Below are 20,860 nucleotides of genomic sequence, written 5' to 3'. Positions count from 1 at the left end.
TTTTAAGCATGCCTTAGCCTTCTAAGACAGGCAAAAATAAACAGCTGGAAACGTTTTTTCTTACGATTTATAAATTGTAAATAATAGCTTGTATGTAATATGATAAAAATTGTATGTAATATGACAGCGCTCGTCTGGTGTTATGGTATAACTTTAAAATGTAACTGCAATTCCTGCTAACGAGCAACATTGTAATGAATTAATGATTTATCTGTATAATGATATGTAGAAGAATTTTATTATATTCTTTCAAATTTATTCATTATAAGCCATCGTCCTCAATCTGTTTTATTCCTTTGAAGAATTACAGCAAACATTCTGCCTCTAGGTAAATAAAGAGATTTTCTAAATATTATAAATAATAATTTCTGAAAACTTTTGGGAAGCACAATAAGAATATTTGCCTGAGTGAAATCTTTATTTGACCTTTAATTGTAACTAGTAATTGAAGCACTTTGTAGCAAAATGTTCTGAATAACTTTTAAACGAAATTGAGTAAGCTTTAAAGCTAACATTACGGCTTTTGTGCTATTTTACTAAATCTTTGGGTTTTAAGTATATTTGTGAAGCTATAACAAGTTTTGTGATATCAGCAAATGCACCATGACTGATTACATGACTGTTGCATTTTAATAGGTTTTCCTATTTTTGAACTTTTTTTCATTAATAAATATTAAAAAAATTTTTTTTTGAAAATTACATGCGATGTTTTTCAATATATTAATATTATTCAGACCCAGACCATGCAAAGGAATGTAAATAAAAAAAGGGATGAAAATTTCAAGTGCTTTATTTAGAGTAAAAATATGAAATGTGAATGACATTACAAGCAAAGGACATGGAGTAAAGCATAATTTTTTTATTTTGAAATTCTCCTTCTTAAGCTATTGTGAGATTATTTTTCAAATTTACTTGAAAAAAACTTTAACAGGAAATAGTCACGTACATATGAAATGACGTCGAGAAAGTGGCATAAGGAGAAGAAGCTCATGGGACTGATATTATAGTTTTTATAAAATTGATATTACAAATTATTACTGTATTAAAATGTGAATAAATTTGTTTTACCATTACTAAATAATTAAAAAATACAATTTTTGATTTTATATCTGAAATAGTTAATTAAAAACTGACAAATTTTTTAATGGAGGGTTGCTATTATTTTTTTAATTTTTTGTCAAAGAATTAACAGTATAAGTGTTTCTATTCATATATATATTGTCTGCTCAACTATTTTTGTATGGAAAGTCGGATGAAAAGTATAACTAACAATGCGATGTCCTTCATATTTTAGAGTTTTTTTTTATATATTTTTATTAAAAACAGAGAAAATGATTTAAATTGAGATTTTTTTAATAATAAGTAAATGAGATAGAATAATAGGAAAGTGAAGGATTTTATTTACAGAAAAAGCTCCTAGGTCCTGTTCCCAATCTAATAAGTACCTTATTCTACACTCTAATCAATATTTTGATGTCTTTTGTAGTTAGAGGGACTTTGAGTTTATCTCTCAATCTTGATATCATTTGATATAAAGAGTTCTATTTTTTTTGTTTGTTTTGTTCTTATCAGGGTTGGCAAGTTTTTGACACATGACGGTATTTACCGGTTATTACCATGGTTTTTAAAGTCATGTCAAAAACTCCTCTGTCAAAAACCCATAGTTTGGGTAAAACTGTATTTTTATTTCAGTTTAACTGCTTATAATTTAAAATTAATTCATTTTTTGAGCAATAAAATTTAAAAAAAAGTTGTTAAAAGATATTTAAGAACAGATTCCTGCATTTTCCCAACATGATTATATCAAAACATACTATTTGAAGTAAAATATTAGGATACTAATACAAAATTTTCAACATTTCCAAGCATCATTTTGTTTGGCATATTACATTACTAAAGAATGTCAAGATTGATCACTTTCATTCATAAAATCTTGCTTTGAGGAACACAACATTGCAACATTCCTTGCAACATTGCAATAACCTTTTGTTATCATTATCCACAATGATCTCGAATCCTCATTATTCTCGAATTTTGGACTCATCCATACCAAACTCAGAAATCGACTGGGCAATGAAAAATACGCAAAATTAGTCACTTGCTATCGTATGCTTCGGCACAGTGACCCCGACTACTGAACATGTAATTTTGTTTGTAATTAAGTTTCATTTAATGTGCTTTTTCAACTGAATAAAAGCTTTTAACTTGACAAAATAGCAGTAATTCTTGACTTAGAGTTAGTTAGTAGTTACAAGTTTTGAAAGTTTTGTTTAGCTTATTTCTAATATTTAAGAAATGCCAAATTCTAAATTTTTCATTTTAGTTCCTGAATTTATTAATAGTTCCAAGCTTTTTTGTTTGTTTATTTTTAACAATTAAGAAGTGCAAAATTTTGAATCCTTTGCAAATCAAGCTATAATGATAAAAGTAAGTATCACTATTTTCAATAAGTATATTACAATATTTCTGTATGAATGTATATCCTTCTATAAGAATACGTGTATATAGTTGCAAAACCGATAGCAATCATTTACAACATTAATTTATAAAGGCAATTATGTGAAAATAATATATTGTCCGCTTATGCCATAAATTAAAGAAAACAGTAGGTTTTTGACTGATTTTACCGGTAAAAACACGCATTTTACCACTGTCATGTCAAAAACACAACCCTGGTTCTTATCATAGGTGGAATATGTCTTCTTTTGAACAATCCATCTTAATGATCGTCTATTTATCAAATCTTTCTATGTCTCTAATCTTAAGACTATTAGAGGCTACTAGCAATTTTTGCTACTGCATTTTCTTTAACAAGCATTGAATTTTATTTTAACTAGCGATCCCCGTGACGGAATTTTTCAGGCTTTCTGTGACTCTTCAGCTCTAATATTTTTCTGCAAGATATTTTCAATAATAACAAAGATGTATGTTACTAATTTAAGGTAACAAAAATGCTGTGTTTACAAAAACAATATAATTTTTTTAATTGAATATATAATATTTTTTTGGTTCTGATATTATGGGTGATATTCTCGCATTTTGTTGGAGGGAGATTTTGCACTGATAATTTCCTTTATCGCATATTGCAAATCATCATCACATTAAAAAATAAATAAATATCATTAAATCTGTAGTAGTAATTACCGAAAAACAGATTAACAATGTAGTCATGCGAATCAGACTATTCAGAAAAGGTTTACTCAATTGCATGTTTCGTTTCAAGATGTGATTGTTGCAATAAATAATATCAGGTTTTTAAAACTATGTGGAAGCCAAAAGCAATAACTGATAAAAAAATCGATAGAATCATTGCTTTTAAAAAGTAAAAAATTTAATGCGCAATTCGAATTTCCCATATCCCCTGAAATATATTGGTATGTCTAAAAGCCTCATGAAAATCAATATTAATAGCTGCTGAAAATACTATCAAAATGGATTTATGATGTTGGCATAAATTGAGCACTTCAAAAAGTGATTATTTAAATACGCAATTCAAATTTTAAGTGTAAATTTCTGCAGAGAAACAAACCAAAAATTTTTATTTCCCGCAAGATAAGTATCTTCAAGAACTCTGAAAGTTCTGCTACAATGTCGCCCATGTTGTCGCAATTCTGCCACGGGGCTAGCGATTGTCTACTTGCTAACCGACAAAATTGTGCCCTAATACCTACATTAATTTTCCAAATATGCATTTTAATTTTCGCTTAAATTTTTTTCTTACATTTTTTTTAACAAAAATATTCAAATTTTCCTGATTAAAAAAAATAGTAGGACTTTTAATTTTGACTCAGACTTTTAATACATTGTATTTATGTCTTGTTTGCTAATTTGAAAAATATATTGTAACTCCTAAATTTTTTCTGCAATAGATTTTGTTTGAACAGAATTTGAGTATTTATATGTCCGTGCATTGTGTAACTGTAACCTCTGCTTTGTAAAGAATTACTGAAATCGATATTTTTCTTAACGCTATGAGTTTAAATAGCTGGAAAGAAGGGAGTAATTGTTAGAGATAACAACTACGATGCAATTGAATTTTATGTATTGATTTGAAATATGCATATTTATTGATTTCAATTTATTTTAGAAATCTTTATGATGTCCTTGGTTTGAAAAATACCAGCTCTACTAAAGATGTGAAAAAAGCTTACATTGAACTATGCAAAGAAGTAAGGCTTATTATACATTTTTCTATCACAATTTTTATTCAATACTTGCACATCAAGTTGATTAACAAAGGGCTGCATCGTATTTAGTCATGTTGGTGGCAAATATGATATTTTTTTCTTATAAACGTTACTGTTCAAAGCACAAAATTTTTTATTAAAAATTTTTTTTATAATATATTTGCCAGGAAATTAAATACTTTTCAAATATTTTTTTATTAAATTCAAATTCAGGCAAAAATGATGAACTAATACTTCTTTGCAGAAAAAGGAAAAATGATCATTCTAATTTGAGTACTGATTTGTTATGCTTGATGTGCATAGTTTTTTAACTTCTATTTTTATAAGGATTCCAAACATTTAAACACACAGATTTAATTAAAGCACCTAATATTATTAATTAATTTCTAGAAAACCTAATGCAGCATTATATTTTAAATTATGTAAATATTCTTAATATATCTTTCATATTTATTTACAGCTTCACCCTGATATGAAACCTGGGGATGCTGCACAGCATAGAAAGTTTGTTGAATTGAATAATGCTTATTCTATACTCGTAAATGAGGACAGTCGGCGGAAATATGACTACTCACTCAATGAAACAAAAGTCAATAATTTTCATTTTAAGAGATCTTCAACAAAGTCATCCAATCCGTTGTAAGAATTCTTTTAGATGGATAATTTTTTTAATTATATTTTTATGTCATTTTGCTAATATCCTGATGATTTTATTTTTTATGAATGAGTAAAACTATGCATCTTCTGTAATAAAATAACTATTAAAACTCAATTAAAGTTAATGGTTTCATCATCATTAATAATTTAAGCAAAGTAGTGATTACCTTTTAGTGCCACATGAATTATTTTCTTCAAACACATAACTTGAAATAGTATTTACGCAAAACATTAAAATATGTGTTGTGTTTCAAAAAGTTAATTTTTGTGGCATTGGATCTCTATTTTTACTAGATTTTATTAAAACCTTGTTAGTTTATTTGAGATTTCAAATTGGTAAATTATCAAATTTCAAAATGGAAGCCCGTCTGTATATAAGCTGCAGTATGTTTTTTTTTTCCCTTCCTTTTTTTAAAATTTGCATAATGTATGTTTTATGAATAAGTTGTCTTACAGAATTTGAAATTTAATATATTGATTTACATGCTATTTTGTATTTTAAATTGTCAAAACTCATAAAATAATGTGTAGTTTCATAAGTCTTCATTATCTCTGGGTGGTTGGTTTTATTCAGATAAACACAGTTTCCTAGTGTTATTTTTTTTGTTGTTGTTTTTTTTTTGTGCTATTTTAGTTTATAACATGATTTGATGCACTCTTCTAGATTATGCATATTTACACTTGGTGTAGCGATTGCTAGCAGTTAGGGTACTGAGCTTTTTGAAATATTTAAATTAAAGTATGCAAGAAATCTAACTATAAAAGTGGGGTATTAATTAAAACTGAGGGGACATGAGTAAACAAAATGAGCAAAAGTAAGCAGTATAAGCAGTTCCAGAGGCATTGTGTTTAGAGATTGGACTCTCCTAGTTCAGGAAAAATTTGTTGAGCATTACGGATTAATTTCAACATTGAAACTTAACCAACCCTAAAATTAAATGTCAATTTAATGTTTAAATTTGGCAGAAATAAAAGGTTAAAGACAAATAACATATAAAAACAAAAAATTTTACATTTTTTTTCTAATTACATTAAGTTACATTTGTTCAATAATTACATAGAGTTATATAATTGATCCAGTTTGCTACTCTGACATACATTAAACCCAGACTAGGTCTAAAATTGAGTCAATCTCTCTTTAATATAATTCACAGGTAATGACATTTCTTTTCAATGACATACTTTTTAATAGTGTTGATGGAGAATGTTAAGTCAAGTGGTGTTAAATAGCAATATTTATTGTGTAAATAAAATAAAAATTTAAATGAATTTTATGAAAGGGCTCTTTATTTTAAAACAGTTATTTCCTAAAATCTGGAAAAATAGGAAAAACCTGAAATCATTGGAGAATTAATTAATTCTAGAAATTTCAGCAAATTTCTAAAAAAATTTTAGTAAAACAACGAAAAGATGCTTCCATTTGTGAGCAGCGCTTCACTAAGAATGGCACAAAAAAGTTTTCTTCCAGACTGTTCAGTTGTTTTTTCAGCAGTAATTTCTCATTTTTTTCTGTCTTTTCCCTATGAGTTTCCCAATTATGACAGATAAGTTGATATATTTAATACTTTATGGTGGCATGTGAATTTCAAATTTGAGCCATCACTTTTCTGAAGCGTTCGATTTGTGATGATGATTCCATCATAATTTCTCATCTTTTGGTAATAGTTTTTTGGAGATTATATAATTTTCTATTTTTTCTAATTTTCTATTTTATATTATAAGTGTATATGTATTTAATTTTCAGTCCCTTTTACATAGTTTCTCAAATTCCGATATTTTTATGCAATACTATTAAGATGTGCGAAATTTGGAGTTTGGAGCGAATTGGATTCAAGCAATTTCATCGTAATTTTGCGTCATTCTATGATAGATTTCCAACAATTGTGATATTTCAAGAACTATGTCATTACGACCTGCAAATTTCGAATTTGAGTTCTCACATTTTGGTGAATTTAGTTGGCATGTTTAATTAGTGACAATACCATCATCATTTCACGTCATTTGATGATTGTTCTTTCACAAGCTATTTACCAATTTTTTGGTTTTTCAAATTTAGATGTTTTTAATGCAATGTTATTACAACCTAAGAATTTTGAATTTGAGTTACCACTTTTTGATATGTTCGATTCCTGACAAATCCATAATAACTTTACATTGATGTTATTTATAATTTTTCTGCACCGGCCAGGTGGCCTGACTGCGAAGCCATAGGCTGCGGGTTCGAATCCCGCTCTGGGCATGGATGTTTCTCTCTCTCTTTGTGCTGTCCTCTGCTGTGTGTGTGTATGATGCGTGAATGAGGCCCACCCTATAAACGGATTTGTGACTGTGTGGCGTAGGCAATGTTGCTCGCCTCCGTGACTTTGGTTCACAGGTGCCCACTGGGTAACGCGAAATGAGCAACAATTCTGGCATAGTATAGGCAGAGATTCAAATTCAGTGCCTGCCATTGGAAAAAATAAATAAATAATTTTTCTGCCTTTCCGCAGTTTTTTTTTTAATAAGTCTGTTGTTCATTATAGAATGTTATCAAGTTATCTAGAGTGATATTAAGAGTGCCTTTTGAGCTTAAGGAGTCACTTTTTGACTCGCTCAGTTCGCAACTATTTTATCGTAAATCTATGTCATTTAAAGATCGTTTTTACATTTGTCTCTTCTTTTTTTCAGCTGTTTCAGTGTGCTTTTTTTCCCTTCCTATTCTGATATTTTTATACAATATAATGGTTAGTGAATTTTTTATTTTAGTAATCACTCTCTTACATGTTTTATTTGAGAAGATTCAATCTCAAATCCACATAAAATATCAATGCCTTTTTTGGCAGTTGCTACAGTTACTTATTGTTTTTTCTGCCATTTTGACATCATTTTTAAAATATAATATTTTTAATATGTTATTACGACAGCAACACTTTCAAAATATGAGAATTACTTTAATTTTAAAACCAATTTATTAAATGCCTTAATTTATCCTCAGAATTATTTTTGATTTAAACTATCCCTTCGAAAATAAGATTTTTTAATGCTATGATTATAGACTTAGTATATTTTGGGTTTCTTAAAAGCGATGCAAATATCTGTGAAATGGAATGCTCCCTTTTATAACGAATGTTCTTCTTTCAGAGAATATAATGCCCTTTTTAAGATTTCGAATGAAACCTATCTTAATTTCGAATACATGGTGTTTATTTTATAATATTAAAATGTCCAACAATGTTATTTTTTAAAATTTTACTCTGATTGATTATATATTTTAAATGGTGAAGTATTTTTTTTAATACAATTTAATATTAAATATCATCTGCGTGATACAGGAAAAATCTTGGATCTACTGGGTATAGATAGAGAATTTGAAAATGTCTTCTCACTGGACACCCTGAAAACATATATAGAAAATAGAACTCAAAGTTACAAATATATCTCAATGTTTTATTGTGCTCTATTTTTTTAAACTTTTGATCCATTTTATGTTCTGTAATTCCAGAAGAACTGTTTACTGCGCGAATATAATTTTTGAAATTTTCTACATTTTTTACAAAAATAAATAAAATCTGAAGGAATGATTAGATGAATACATACTTAACATACTTCCACTTTAAGAATTTTACCAAAGTTACATTGAATTGTGTGTGTTTAAGCTTTTTTTCTTTTTAAACTAAAAAACTAAATTTAATATTTCATTTAAAAAATTTCTTCGAAGATAAATTTTAAGTACTAGTGTTTTGCTTTGTTTGCTATAGAAATTATTCATCCTGGAATTTTCAATATAATATGTGTATTATTTTTGTTCAGGTTAAATTTTTTGACATTTTCCTCTTCTAGCAGTGAAAATGTTAACTTTATTATAATATAGCAATACCAATGTCAGATAAAAAATAATGAATTGACTATACAGATATAAAAATTACTCTTTTCTTTAAAAAAAAATAAATAATAATAATTAGTTTTGACCATGGTAGTTAGTTATTTTCAAACCTATTTTCAACCTTATATTCTTACCAAAAAAATGTATACTGTATATTTTTTAAAAGGAAAAATGTGTATAGAGAAGAAATCCTATTTTTTTTAAAAAATGTGTCTTAATTTTTTTTCTCAAGTTGCTACCTCTCTGTTAAATTTGAGCACCAAACTATAAGGTACTCAAATGATTTTTCCTTATTTTCTCTCTTTTATTTTATTTTATTTATTATTTCTTTTTTATCAGACCTAAATGAACTTCTTCGATAAGCTTACCTAATATTATATTATCGCATTTATTACATTACTGTATGTAATATATTCATTATATATATATCTATATATATATATATATATATATATATATATATATATATATATATATATATATATATATATATATATATATATATATATATATATATATATATATATATATATATATATATATATAAAATATATGTATATATAAAATATATATATATTTATATATATATATATATATATATACATACATATATATATATATATATATATATATATATATATATATATATATATATATATATATATATATATATATATATATATATATATATGTATGTATGTAATATATTCATTTATTTGTGTGACTATTGATTCTGTTACTGATTTTAACTGTTTATTCCTTTTATTAATAAACATTTCATATTTATTGGTATTATTAAAAAGAATAATAATTTATTTCCCTTTTTCAATTATTAGAACTAAAATTATCAAAATAGTTTTAGTTCAAAGGTTGATTTCAACAAAGGAAGTAAAGAAATATTAACTTTTAAGGAAAACAGGAAAAATTTTGCAACAAACTATTTTAGATTTGAGGTTTACAATGATATTTTACTGTGATTCAAAATAAATTATTCTAAGATTAATTATTATTTAATTATTTCAAAAGTAATACTTGAATTATAAATTATTTCTTTCATAAACGTCATTATATTTTGTCCAAAATTATTATTATTAATGAAATAATGATATAGAAACATACCAAAAAAACTTATTAAATGTTTTTTCTTTATACTGTTTTCTGGAGGAACACATTGATTAAAAAATGGTCCCTTCTCATAAAAAATTAGTTTAACAAAAAAACTGTTGGTCTTTTGTTGAAACTTCCTATGAAAACCTGGAAGAATCAAAGAACTTTTTTATAGTAATGTGAATTTTGTGTTTCAGAAGTATATTGTAAAATATTTATCAGTTTAATAATTATTTACTTTTGTATTTTCTATAACAATAATTTTATTGTTTTGTTTAGTGATACATCTACAGAAAATGATTCTTGGTATGAAAGAGATATTTATAAGCAAGAAAGAGAAAATTTCACGCGGCAAAGAGAAAATGCACATATTACTTTTCGTGCCAATCAAAGCTGGATATTAATTGGTTGCTTTGTGCTTGTTGTAGTTGGATACTTGCTGTATTATGCTGCTTATAGGTATTTTTAATATTCATTTAATATTTAGATTCCTTATTTTCAGTTAATAATAATTAGTGTGACGGAGCAATAATTTTATAATTTAGCAAGGAGCATATAATGACTAAATTATTAGGTGTGTGAAGTTGGAATTGGTATAATTGACTAATTAAAAATTGTGATGAAAATAGGATGATAAAAATAACAGTTGAAGAAGAAAAACTAGATAATAATTATAATAAAACTTTTATTTAGTATTATTTGCAGAGCTCAAGATACAAATTCTAATTTTATTGATAAGACTTTCTAAGTTAAATAAATTTTGCATAATAATATTAAAAAGGACAGGCCATGAGAGATAAATTCCCCTTGACCTGCCTAATCAGAAGCCAAGTTAAAAAGTGATTGAATTGTTCACAACGGACAGTTATGAGCATGGAACAGATCCAAGGTGATTTATCGAAAGATAGCATCGCCAAAAAAAAAACAAAGCCAATCAGTATTAGGTTTGAAAATACTTAGGCCATCGCGAATCGCCAACAAGACTGTGATAATTAGTATAACCATGTAACTGAAACATTGTTGTGGTTAGAAATGAAGAGTTATAAATAGATTTTTGTTTTCGATTAGGCACAACAGTGAATTACTGAGTCTACATTAGTATTGAAATAAAAAGTTAGCTGTTGCATTGATTGAAAAGAAAAGAATAAAATCTTTTATATTCGCTTTTTATAAATTGTAATAAAAATAAAATAATTGGTTCTATTTATTTAAAATTCGGTTAAGAATGATTTAAAAAAATAAGTTTTAAGAAATTAAAGAAATTTTAAAAGCTAGGAAATATGTAATGCCTATTGTGGCATCACAGAGAAAGTTCCAAAATATGTAATCATCTGAACTAAGCATAGTGAATTAGATTTACAGAAGAGTCTCGATTGTTCGAGTTTTCCATAAATCCGAGCTAGTACAAAAAAAAAAAAAAAACAGTCTTGCTCCTAAACAATGACCAATGCACCCACAACACGGGGAATGATTACTACGATTGGTTTTATGACAATCACGACGACTGAATGTAAAAAAGAAATTAGTGTTTTAAACCCTGAAGTATGTGAACAGTGTGTTTAAATAAAAAAACATTAGACAATTATTTTAAAGTACAATTAACCTGATGCAGTAATATAATGAATATTGTTACTGGATGTAATGTAGTACATGTACTCTGATTTTCTAATGGGATTAATTTTTCTTTAAGTATAATATTAATTAAATGTTGAAATTTAAAAGTTGCTTTATTTCCATTTATTTAAGTATTTATTAAATTGTAAATTTTCGATAATTTATGTTTTCGAAAGTTCAAGATAGGCTTGGTCCCATCCACCTCCAATTATCGACACTCTACTGTATGTGGTTTTTTAATGCTTATTGTATTTAGATATTGTATTATGCATACTGTTCAAATTGACTTGTTCAATAGAAATCAAAAATATTTCAATTAACTGTCTACTTCTCAAACAAATACAAGGTATCAAATTGTTGGTAGCCTTAATCTCTCATTTTTATATTAGATGAAAATTAAAGATAACAGTGAAAGAAATAGCATCCATTACATTAAAATTAGTTTTTTAAGACAAAGCTTGTAACTTTTAAGTGAACATGTATAAAGCATGTTTTTTTAATATACCCTCACTTAAAGCTTGTAACTTTTAAGTGAGCGTGTATTAAAAAAAAGAATTTTTTCGATATAGTAATATTTTGAAAAAATGAAATCAAAATTTGCTATTTTGTTCTTAGTTTTAATATCCAACTTAACAGTTAGACATGAAGTAAATGGAAATCAAGAAACTCATCTGCGCTATTTGTGCATTGCAAAGCTTTTATGAAATAAGTGTCTTATTTTCATTTTATTTCTTTAAAATTTCTATTGCTTGATCTATTATAATTTAATTTCATTATTGAATATTAAATTTGAGTTTTATCTTCGTAATAGCTATGCTAAATCCACTTTGAAGCAAGTAGATGCAAGAAGCAAAAAAATAAGGGAAAATTATGATGCAACTGTACAAAAATCAGTGTAAGTGTGAAATATGCTTTATTACGTTCCTTTGTTACTAATCAGTTTTTAACTGAAGTATTTGATTATCAATTTTATATTTCCAAAGTATTAATTAATTTCCAATTTCTTATGTCATGGCATAAGCAGTTAAACTGTAAAAGAGTGGTTTCCTTTTTATTTTATAATTTTTATTATTTGTTTTTAGTTTTTTTGTTTTGTTATTGTATTATTGTCTTTTATTGTATTCCTTTTATTTTGTTTTGATTTTTGCAAAATTGTTTAGTTTTATTCTAACTTTCTTGAAGCTGTATGAATAAACTAGTCTTTAGATTTGACTGGCAAAAAGGGTAGACTGTACCAAAATTGCTAAAAATAATTACTTTTTTATTTTTTTCCAGCTTTGATAGAGACCAAACTATAAAAGTGCTTAAAGGTGCTTATTTGCTATTTTCGTTTCTTAAAAGCCCTTAAAGGTGCTTTTTTCATTGGGTGTTTTTAAAAAGTGCTTAATTTTCCCTTTTTCAAAATGAGATTTTTTCTTTACTCTGTTGATTTTAGCTTCGAATTAAGCAAAAAGACACAGTTGACATTGTTCTATTCAACGTTTTAACGATTCATTTAACCCCAATCGATTTCGGAGTATTGTCAGTCCGCAGCCTATGAAAACGCCATTCATTTTACATGATTCAAAATTTCATGATTTTTGGCAATTAACAAAAACAATGCCGAAATTTTTTTTTTTTAACATGACAGTTAAAACAAGATAAATCCGTCAATTGTCAAAAACTTTCCAAACTTTTCTAATTATGATATTTTTTTAAAGTGCTTAAAAATATTTTTTTAATGGTTGAAAAGTGCTTAAAAGGTGCTTATTTTTTGTTGAATAATTTGGCTACGCACCCTGATAAAACAATAAGCAATTTTTGTAAAATATTTTTTGTTTATTTATAATTTATTGAATAGCTTTTTTTGTAAATTTTTCTAGATTCTAAATTTTCATTTGATTTTGTAAAAAAAAAAATTATAATAATATATATAAAAAAAATAAAATTAATGATTTTGTAAGATAAAATTGGTTCATAATTACAGCTCTCTTCCTTTCCTTTTTAATAATAATATTTTAATGCAGTGCTTTCCTTTTTAATAATAATATTTTTATGCAGTGCTTTTTTGTCTTTCGACTTTAATTAATTCTAACGGGTTGATAATTACTCCGAAGATTGGCTATCACTATTAGTGAATTTATCTCGTTTTCTTGAAATACAGGAAAACTACTCAAGTAACTAGTAAAGGGGGTAAGTAGCAAAAAAGGATATATTATTACAACATGATCTATATAGGACAATGGTTGCTACTACAACTACATTAAAAAGTGTAGATGTCTTTTTACAAGAACCTTTTGTCAGTTACGGTTACAATTGACAATTATCGATGCCATCGATCTGTGGTTTCTGATATTTCCACAGCTTCCTTTTTAGTAATAATTTTTAGTTATTTATTAACAAATATAAGACAATGTACTAAAAACTGTGAACTTGATCTCTCCCAAACGTTATAATTGAACTTTTCAAACTATTTTTTGGATCAGGAGCTAAAATTGCTACTTTTACTCACTGTCCAAATTTCAAGATGCTAGCATAAACTGTTCTGAGTTATAGGAGAGACACAAAGACTAACTCATCATTTTATTGTTATAGATTGTGTAGTTATCAATGGGCTTTTTTCTGCCAAAGTCCATCCTTTCGTATTTCTTATAGAATACTTCAGAGTACTTTCTTTTCAAAAATAGACAACTTTTCCTCATTTTTCTGAGTTTTCTGTGTCATGTTTCTGAAGCATAAGTTAGTATAAGTCAAATGAAGCATTTATATAGCTTGAACTTAGTTTTCCTACCCATCTGATGTGATTTTAAATATTTTCTCAAGCCATAAAAAACATTTATCAGATTTAATACTTCTTTTTTGCACCCATGATATATCATTATTGATGTTAATTTGCAATTCCAAGTAGGTAAGACTATAAAAAAATTTTAAAGCTTACAAACTTCCATCTCTAAAGCAGTACCCTCTCTTTGTAAATGTCAGATATTTTATCTTTGCAGTTGTAAATTAGTTTTTCTTGATTGCTCTTCAAGAGCCAAAAAATTCTTTCAGATCATCTTTCTTTCTTGTAATTATGTCTATATTATCAGTATAGGGCACAATCTGTACAGGTTCATTCAGAATGTTTTGCCTTATCTGGCATCTCTTAACAACTTTTCAAGTGCTATGTTGAAGAGGAATCTGACCAAAGCATCACCTCGCCTAATGCCATTGAACATATCAAAAGGCTGAAAAGTTACTTTGAAATTGTGCTCTCATATTTGTGTCCTGCTGCGTTAATAAGACTAATCTTATAAGTTTGGTTAAGATATAAAATTCTTTCATTGATAAAATAAGTTGTTATCGATCTATTTTGTCATAAGCTGTTTTTTTAAATCTATTAAAAAACAGTTATTTTCAATTCCAAATTCCACTGTTTTCTCACGGATTTGTCATTGGTTAAATATCTATTCTATTGTAGATCTACCTTTCTACAAGTATGTTTTTTGCTTGCAAAATTCTGTGAGTTTACATTGTTTTGTATTTAAGGTCATTAATTTTTCCATATTAAGAGTAAGCTAAAAATATAGCTGGAGGCATTTTTTTTTTTTTTTGGCATTTGAAAACTCTTTTTAATGATTTTGAATGATTTTAGTTTTTCTGTCCTACGTGCTTTTGTCTTATATCATTCCTTAAATTCTCAAAATCGCTGTCATTTCTCAACACAAGTTGGTCCATAGCAATCAATGTGCTGTCCATCACACTATTAAAATTCTTTTCATCTGCTGAATATGAAGCAGTTGAACAGTCTTTTGCTCACTTTTAAGACAGTGAAAAAAGTTGCATCATCTATTGTTCTTCTATTCCCTTCTAAAATCAAACTAACAAAATTAAAACTTTCAATTGAAACTTTTTTTTTTAAAAATGACAAAAATCAAAAATTTTAAGTGTTAAAATCCGTTATAGAGGGACAACCACTTCATTACATGAAGAATGTTTTATGTGTTATTTGACACTTTGATTAAAATGTTTGTTGTAAGGAAAATATTTGCTGCTGGGACTTCATTATATTGTAACTCAGGGTTCCCACGGTCCTTAAAAATCCTTAAAAACTGCTTAACTTTTATTTTGAAAAATAAGGGCCCTTAAAAGTACTTAGTTTTGGTACAAGGTTCTTAAAACTGCTTAATTTTTCAGCATCACTATAGTTGATAGAAACAATTTTTCAGTTCAATGTTTTAGGACAAAAAGTCGTTCTCTTATCACCTAGAATTAGATCATGCGCGGAGAATAAAGCATTTTAGAGAGACAAATCAGGATGTGTGTGAGATGGCTACAGGCAAGGAGAAGATAGCATGTCTTAATTATATTTTGGTTCTTTCATTAATATATTGCCTTTTGCCTCGAATGATACTCTATAAGAAGAGTGACATTCTGAAAGAAAAGAGTTGAGTGTGGACAAGGGAAATACTGCAGATGGAAGAGATAGTGCTTTCTTTTTTTTGGGGGGGGGGCAGTTCTAAGGTACTTAAGTAAAAGTAGGAGACCCACACTGATCTTCAAAATTGACAGAATTCTAGAAATTCAGTTCTACTGGTAATGCATCTGCTAATAGGAATAAAGTAAAACCCTAAGAAGAGAAGCATGAGAAAAAGGTTTTGAACTGGAATCCGTAACAAAAATTATTTTCAAAAATCTTGGAAGAATTCAATAAATTTGTATAATATATCAGTGTGTAATAAGTAACTGCAAATTTATTAAAAGCAGCAACATTTTTCAAAATTCATGATTGTACTAAAAATTAGACAAATATGTAATAAAAAGGGTTTGAAAAATCCCATCCCGCCTAGGTTTTATATCAAAAACCTGAGATTTATTGAGTTTTTGATGGAAAACTCAATAAATCTCAAGTTTTGTCAAAAATATTTTAAATTTTTATTTCTGAGTACTAAATAATGCATGATTTGCTCCTAACAAGGAAGTTAAATGTTAGGTAACTATTTATAACTTCTTTTGCTTCAATGTAATTTATTTTTTTAAAGTTTTAGATTGTTACACAGTTAGATTGTTTTTGTTTTTTAAGGATAAGCAGATTGTTATATAAAAATTTAAATCTACATAATTAAAAGATCCCAAGCTTTTTATTATTAATGTCTATTAGAATAAAATTCAAACTTTGATTTTAATAATCATTTTTCTCAGTTAACATTGCCACTTAATATACTGTTTCTTTTTTATATATTTTTTTTAAAGTTTCTATTCAACTTTTGGTTGCTTTAAAATTAGTAAATGTTCTTCGTCTGATTGTTTGGTAACATTAAAGTCAATTCCTAATATCAGTTTTGGTTGGAAATAATTGTAAAGCTCATCTTAAAAGTAAATATAACACATTTGCTGTTGAGGAATAATTTCTAAATGGTTAAGTTACATATTACTTTCAATATGTTTTTCAATAGTTTTTTTCAAAACTATTAATTTACCATAGAAATAAAATATCAAATCATAATAATATTAGAGAGTAATATTAAGAATTATACAGGATGATAAAGAAATATAAGTAAATGTCTATCAATAATGAAAAAATAAATAATTTATAAATATTTGTTTGTTCAGTAACCTTACCAATTTTCTAGCCATAGGAATGCGTTGATACCTTTGAAAAATCATTTTGGACCCTATTATTAATATGTTTCACCGAGAACTATTAAAAAACATATTTAGAACATTATTGTTTGAACATTATAGTTTGAAAATTATAAATCTTAAACATAATTGTATTTTTATTCTCTAAAAATTTTATAAAAATATTTATTGCAGCGAATTTAAGAAAAATATATATATAGTTAAGCCTGAAGAAAAAAAAGTGGAATGATTTAAGGTGCTTAAATATTAGTATAACCCGTTTTTACTTAAAATAGGACTTCATTTGACATGACATACTTAAGAAAACTACTCTCATGCATAACTCTAATTTAACTTCTTATTATTAATTTTTTTATTATTATATACCCGTATAAATGAAACATTTTGTTAATAGAGAAAAAGAATTTTTTTGGCATAATTGAATATTTACCAGCCCACAGCTGAATACGTGATACATGTCTAGTAGCGAAATATAAAAACTTGTAATAATATTTTCAATATTTTTCCAAAATTTCTTTATTTACTCTTTTTTTATTATATTTCTGCACCTAATTTTGCAATTCAATTTCAATAAAATGATTAAAAAGGGAATACAGATAATTTTCATAGATGTCGTTAATTCTTAACAATCTGAAAATGTTTTTAAAAAACCCGAGCCGGGTTTGCAAAAAATGTCTGGTTCCTACTTTGGTGAGCCCTGAAACAATTATTAAAACAATTTTATCAGTACTTACATTATAATGAAATTGTTTTTTTGTTATTTTTTTTATTGATTTTTTTTAAGAAAGTTAAATAATTAGCACTGTCACTGGTTGTATGTATTTATTTGATGATAAACAATCATACTATTTTGAAGGTCCTTAATTTTTTTAAAAAAAGTCCTTAATTTTTTCAAAAAAAGTCCTTAAAAGTGCTTAAATTTTGCTTTGTTAAAAGAGTGGGAACCCTGTAACTATACTGTAGTTCCAATTATGAATGCCTTGCTATATTAAGCGATGTAATATACATTCTTGAAATATGTTTAATTATAAAATAATCATTATTTTTAATTGGTTTATCAATATTAAAATTACAAAACATATGTACCATGAAATAGACTAATATGTTAAAATAGTAGATGAATTTCTGTGTGACTGTTAAAAACCATTATTATTAAGCTAAACAAATGTTTTCTATTTTTATCTTATCGACTATCGCATAAGCATATTTTAGAAGTTGAACAGCTGTTATAAAGTTTTTTTTTTAATATATCTATATCTATATATCTTAATTTTTATTAAGAAATAGATCTAAAATATTTTTATTCATGAAGAATGCATTACATAACAATGTAAGAATGTTTCTATTACATTACATTACCATGCAATTTAAAGAGAAATGTATATAATATTATTTTGTGAATTTTTTTTAAAATAAAATATGTTTAAAATTTAAAGCCATGAGTAAAATGAATTTAAGCTTTCAATTGTTATCTAACTATAAATACAAAAGAATTACATTAAATGATGATAATAAAAAACAGCATCAAATTCACACTTTTGCTGGTTGAACTTATGCTACAATATTTTTTATTTCAAATGAATGAAACAAAAAGTCACTTTTGGAGTTATAATAAATATCAAGTATTTAATTTGAACAGTAAAATTTGAAAGGAAAGGAAGCCGTTTTGCCAGCATGTTTTTGGGAAATACATATTTATACTTTGACTTGAAACTAGGGAGGGAAAAAATTTTGAAATTTCTGTGAATAAATTGATTTAAATATTTAGAATAGAAAATTTTCTCTCCTTAAGATTGAAGACAGCACTTATAACAGGATCCAGAAGTGATTTATGCTTAGTTTTTTCATATTTTTTTTTTTTCATTTTATTTACTTCCAATCACAGTTATTTATTTATTTACCCATTAACAAAATGAATTTTAAATTATGAAGTTGAAAGCTTTATTATAAAACAACATAACTGTAAGTGAAAAAAAAAGTTACAAGGAAATATAGAAAAAATTTTATTCTTGAACATTTAATGTTTCCCATTTACAACAAAAAAGGAAACAAACATCTAAACGAGCAGAAAGATTAAAAAACTCAGTTTAACTAGACACAAAATCTTATTTTATAATATGTTAATTTTTAGATATCTTCAATGTAAATTGTTCTTGAAGGAATGATCTTAATTTGTAATTTTATAGTTGTTATTAAATATTCACTGTAGAAATTGCAAAATGCTGCACGCTCTTATTATTATTTGCCATTATTATTATATCATCATTATCCATGTTGTTATTGTTTACCAATTATTCATAGTTTGTTTTTATTTGTGTTCAATTTTCTAGTCTTTTGTTTTTCATGGCTGCTTTTCTAAATTCACGGCTATTTTTATCCTTACGTTGTTTAGGTGCTATATGAAGTTATTTATTATTTTTTCCTTTATTTCAGTGAAAGTGGAAGAGAAAAATTATTTGAAAGATGGAAAAATCGACTTAATAAACCAGATGAGTAGATAGAAATATTGTGTGTAGTGATGGAATGAAAATATTTTCTTGAATGTTGAACTATTTGTTTTTAATAAAATTCTATTTATTTTTATTTTATATTCTTCCTGTTTCCGCACCATTCCATCATGAATTATGAATTTATTGTTCTTTCCTTTTGATTTGTTAGTAAGTAAATTATAAAAATGTTGGGAGACACAATATTTTCGAGTTACATATAAATGGTTATTTTGTGGATTTCCAAAGTAACAAGATACAATATTACAAACAGAGTATGTTCAGTCTTATAATCTAGTGTGAAACGCTTAGTAGATTTTTATATTCATTAACTAGAATAAAAGTGTTTTGAACAGTATATGTCCAGTCATAGTCTATAAAGAATATTGGCCTGATCATAAACATTAGTATCTTCTTTGGAAGAGGGACCGCTTTGATTTCATTTTAAAAAAAAAAAGGGATGCAATGCTATGTACAATTTGGTTAATTTACTTTCTCTATTTGTAAAATTCACTCAAGCTTTTGTACAACAATAAGCAGAGGTAATTTCTTTACTTAATCTCAATGCTTGTTATACCAGAATCAGCCAAAATTATTAAAAATAAGTCATAATACACTAAAATTAACTAGAAAATGTTTAAAAATGGGTTACTTGTTTTTGATTTTTTTTTTATACTGAGGAAAAAATGTGCACGCTTTCCTTATGATTTATTTTCGTTCCTTTGTTTGGCACCTGTGTAATGCATAATTCTCATTTAGTTTAATGTGTTATTGTTAAAAGCAGCACTGCATTAAATGTAAAACAGTTTTATTAAAGCCTCTTCCAAGTCTTCTTTTCACACTTTTGCAAACACTGCATAAGTGTTTCACAAACACACAAAAGTCCAATGTTTGCATGGGCTTACATAAAAAGAGAAAAACAGGATGCAACTAAATACCACCAGATGTGTCGTACATCTTTAAAGCAGTAGGTGCCCGGGATTAGGAATTCTGTGGAGGAAATTAAATGTGTCTGATACTGTTTTGGATTTATATTTATTTTTGTTCTTTAAATTCAACCTAATATTTTTTTTTTTGTTGCTGTGATGGTCTGATGAATAATTATCAAAATTTATCAAAGAATTATTTATCATTAGTATTAAAAACAGCATGACAGCTTCGCACATTTGTAATCATGTTTTTTTTATCATTAAAATCTTTTTGAAGTTTTTTTTAAATTTTTCAATGGGGTTGAAATTGTTGTGGAAAATAAATCATACTTTTTTCACAGGTCAATATTTTCATGTCATCTAACTGTAGTAAAATTTTGATCTTTTTTCTGCATTAAAAACTATTTGTTAATAAAA

At 26.4% G+C, this 20,860-nt stretch overlaps 1 protein-coding gene across 1 annotated transcript; it reads left to right on the top strand.

The window, feature by feature from the left end:
- The first annotated feature begins 54 nt into the window (after positions 1-54).
- Positions 55-19,611, top strand: LOC107451316 (dnaJ homolog subfamily C member 4). Its single transcript, XM_071181187.2, has 6 exons — positions 55-328; positions 4,088-4,169; positions 4,648-4,826; positions 10,093-10,272; positions 12,239-12,322; positions 19,462-19,611. The coding sequence occupies exons 1-6, from the start codon at positions 219-221 to the stop codon at positions 19,523-19,525; spliced, it is 699 nt and encodes a 232-aa protein (XP_071037288.2). The 5' UTR covers positions 55-218; the 3' UTR covers positions 19,526-19,611.
- Positions 19,612-20,860: the final 1,249 nt, after the last annotated feature.

The sequence above is a fragment of the Parasteatoda tepidariorum genome, chromosome 8 (assembly GCF_982258835.1).
Source record: "Parasteatoda tepidariorum strain Cologne lab strain chromosome 8, Ptep-v5.0, whole genome shotgun sequence".
Lineage (NCBI taxonomy): Eukaryota > Metazoa > Arthropoda > Arachnida > Araneae > Theridiidae > Parasteatoda > Parasteatoda tepidariorum.
This window is presented reverse-complemented; position numbering and strand designations above follow the sequence as displayed.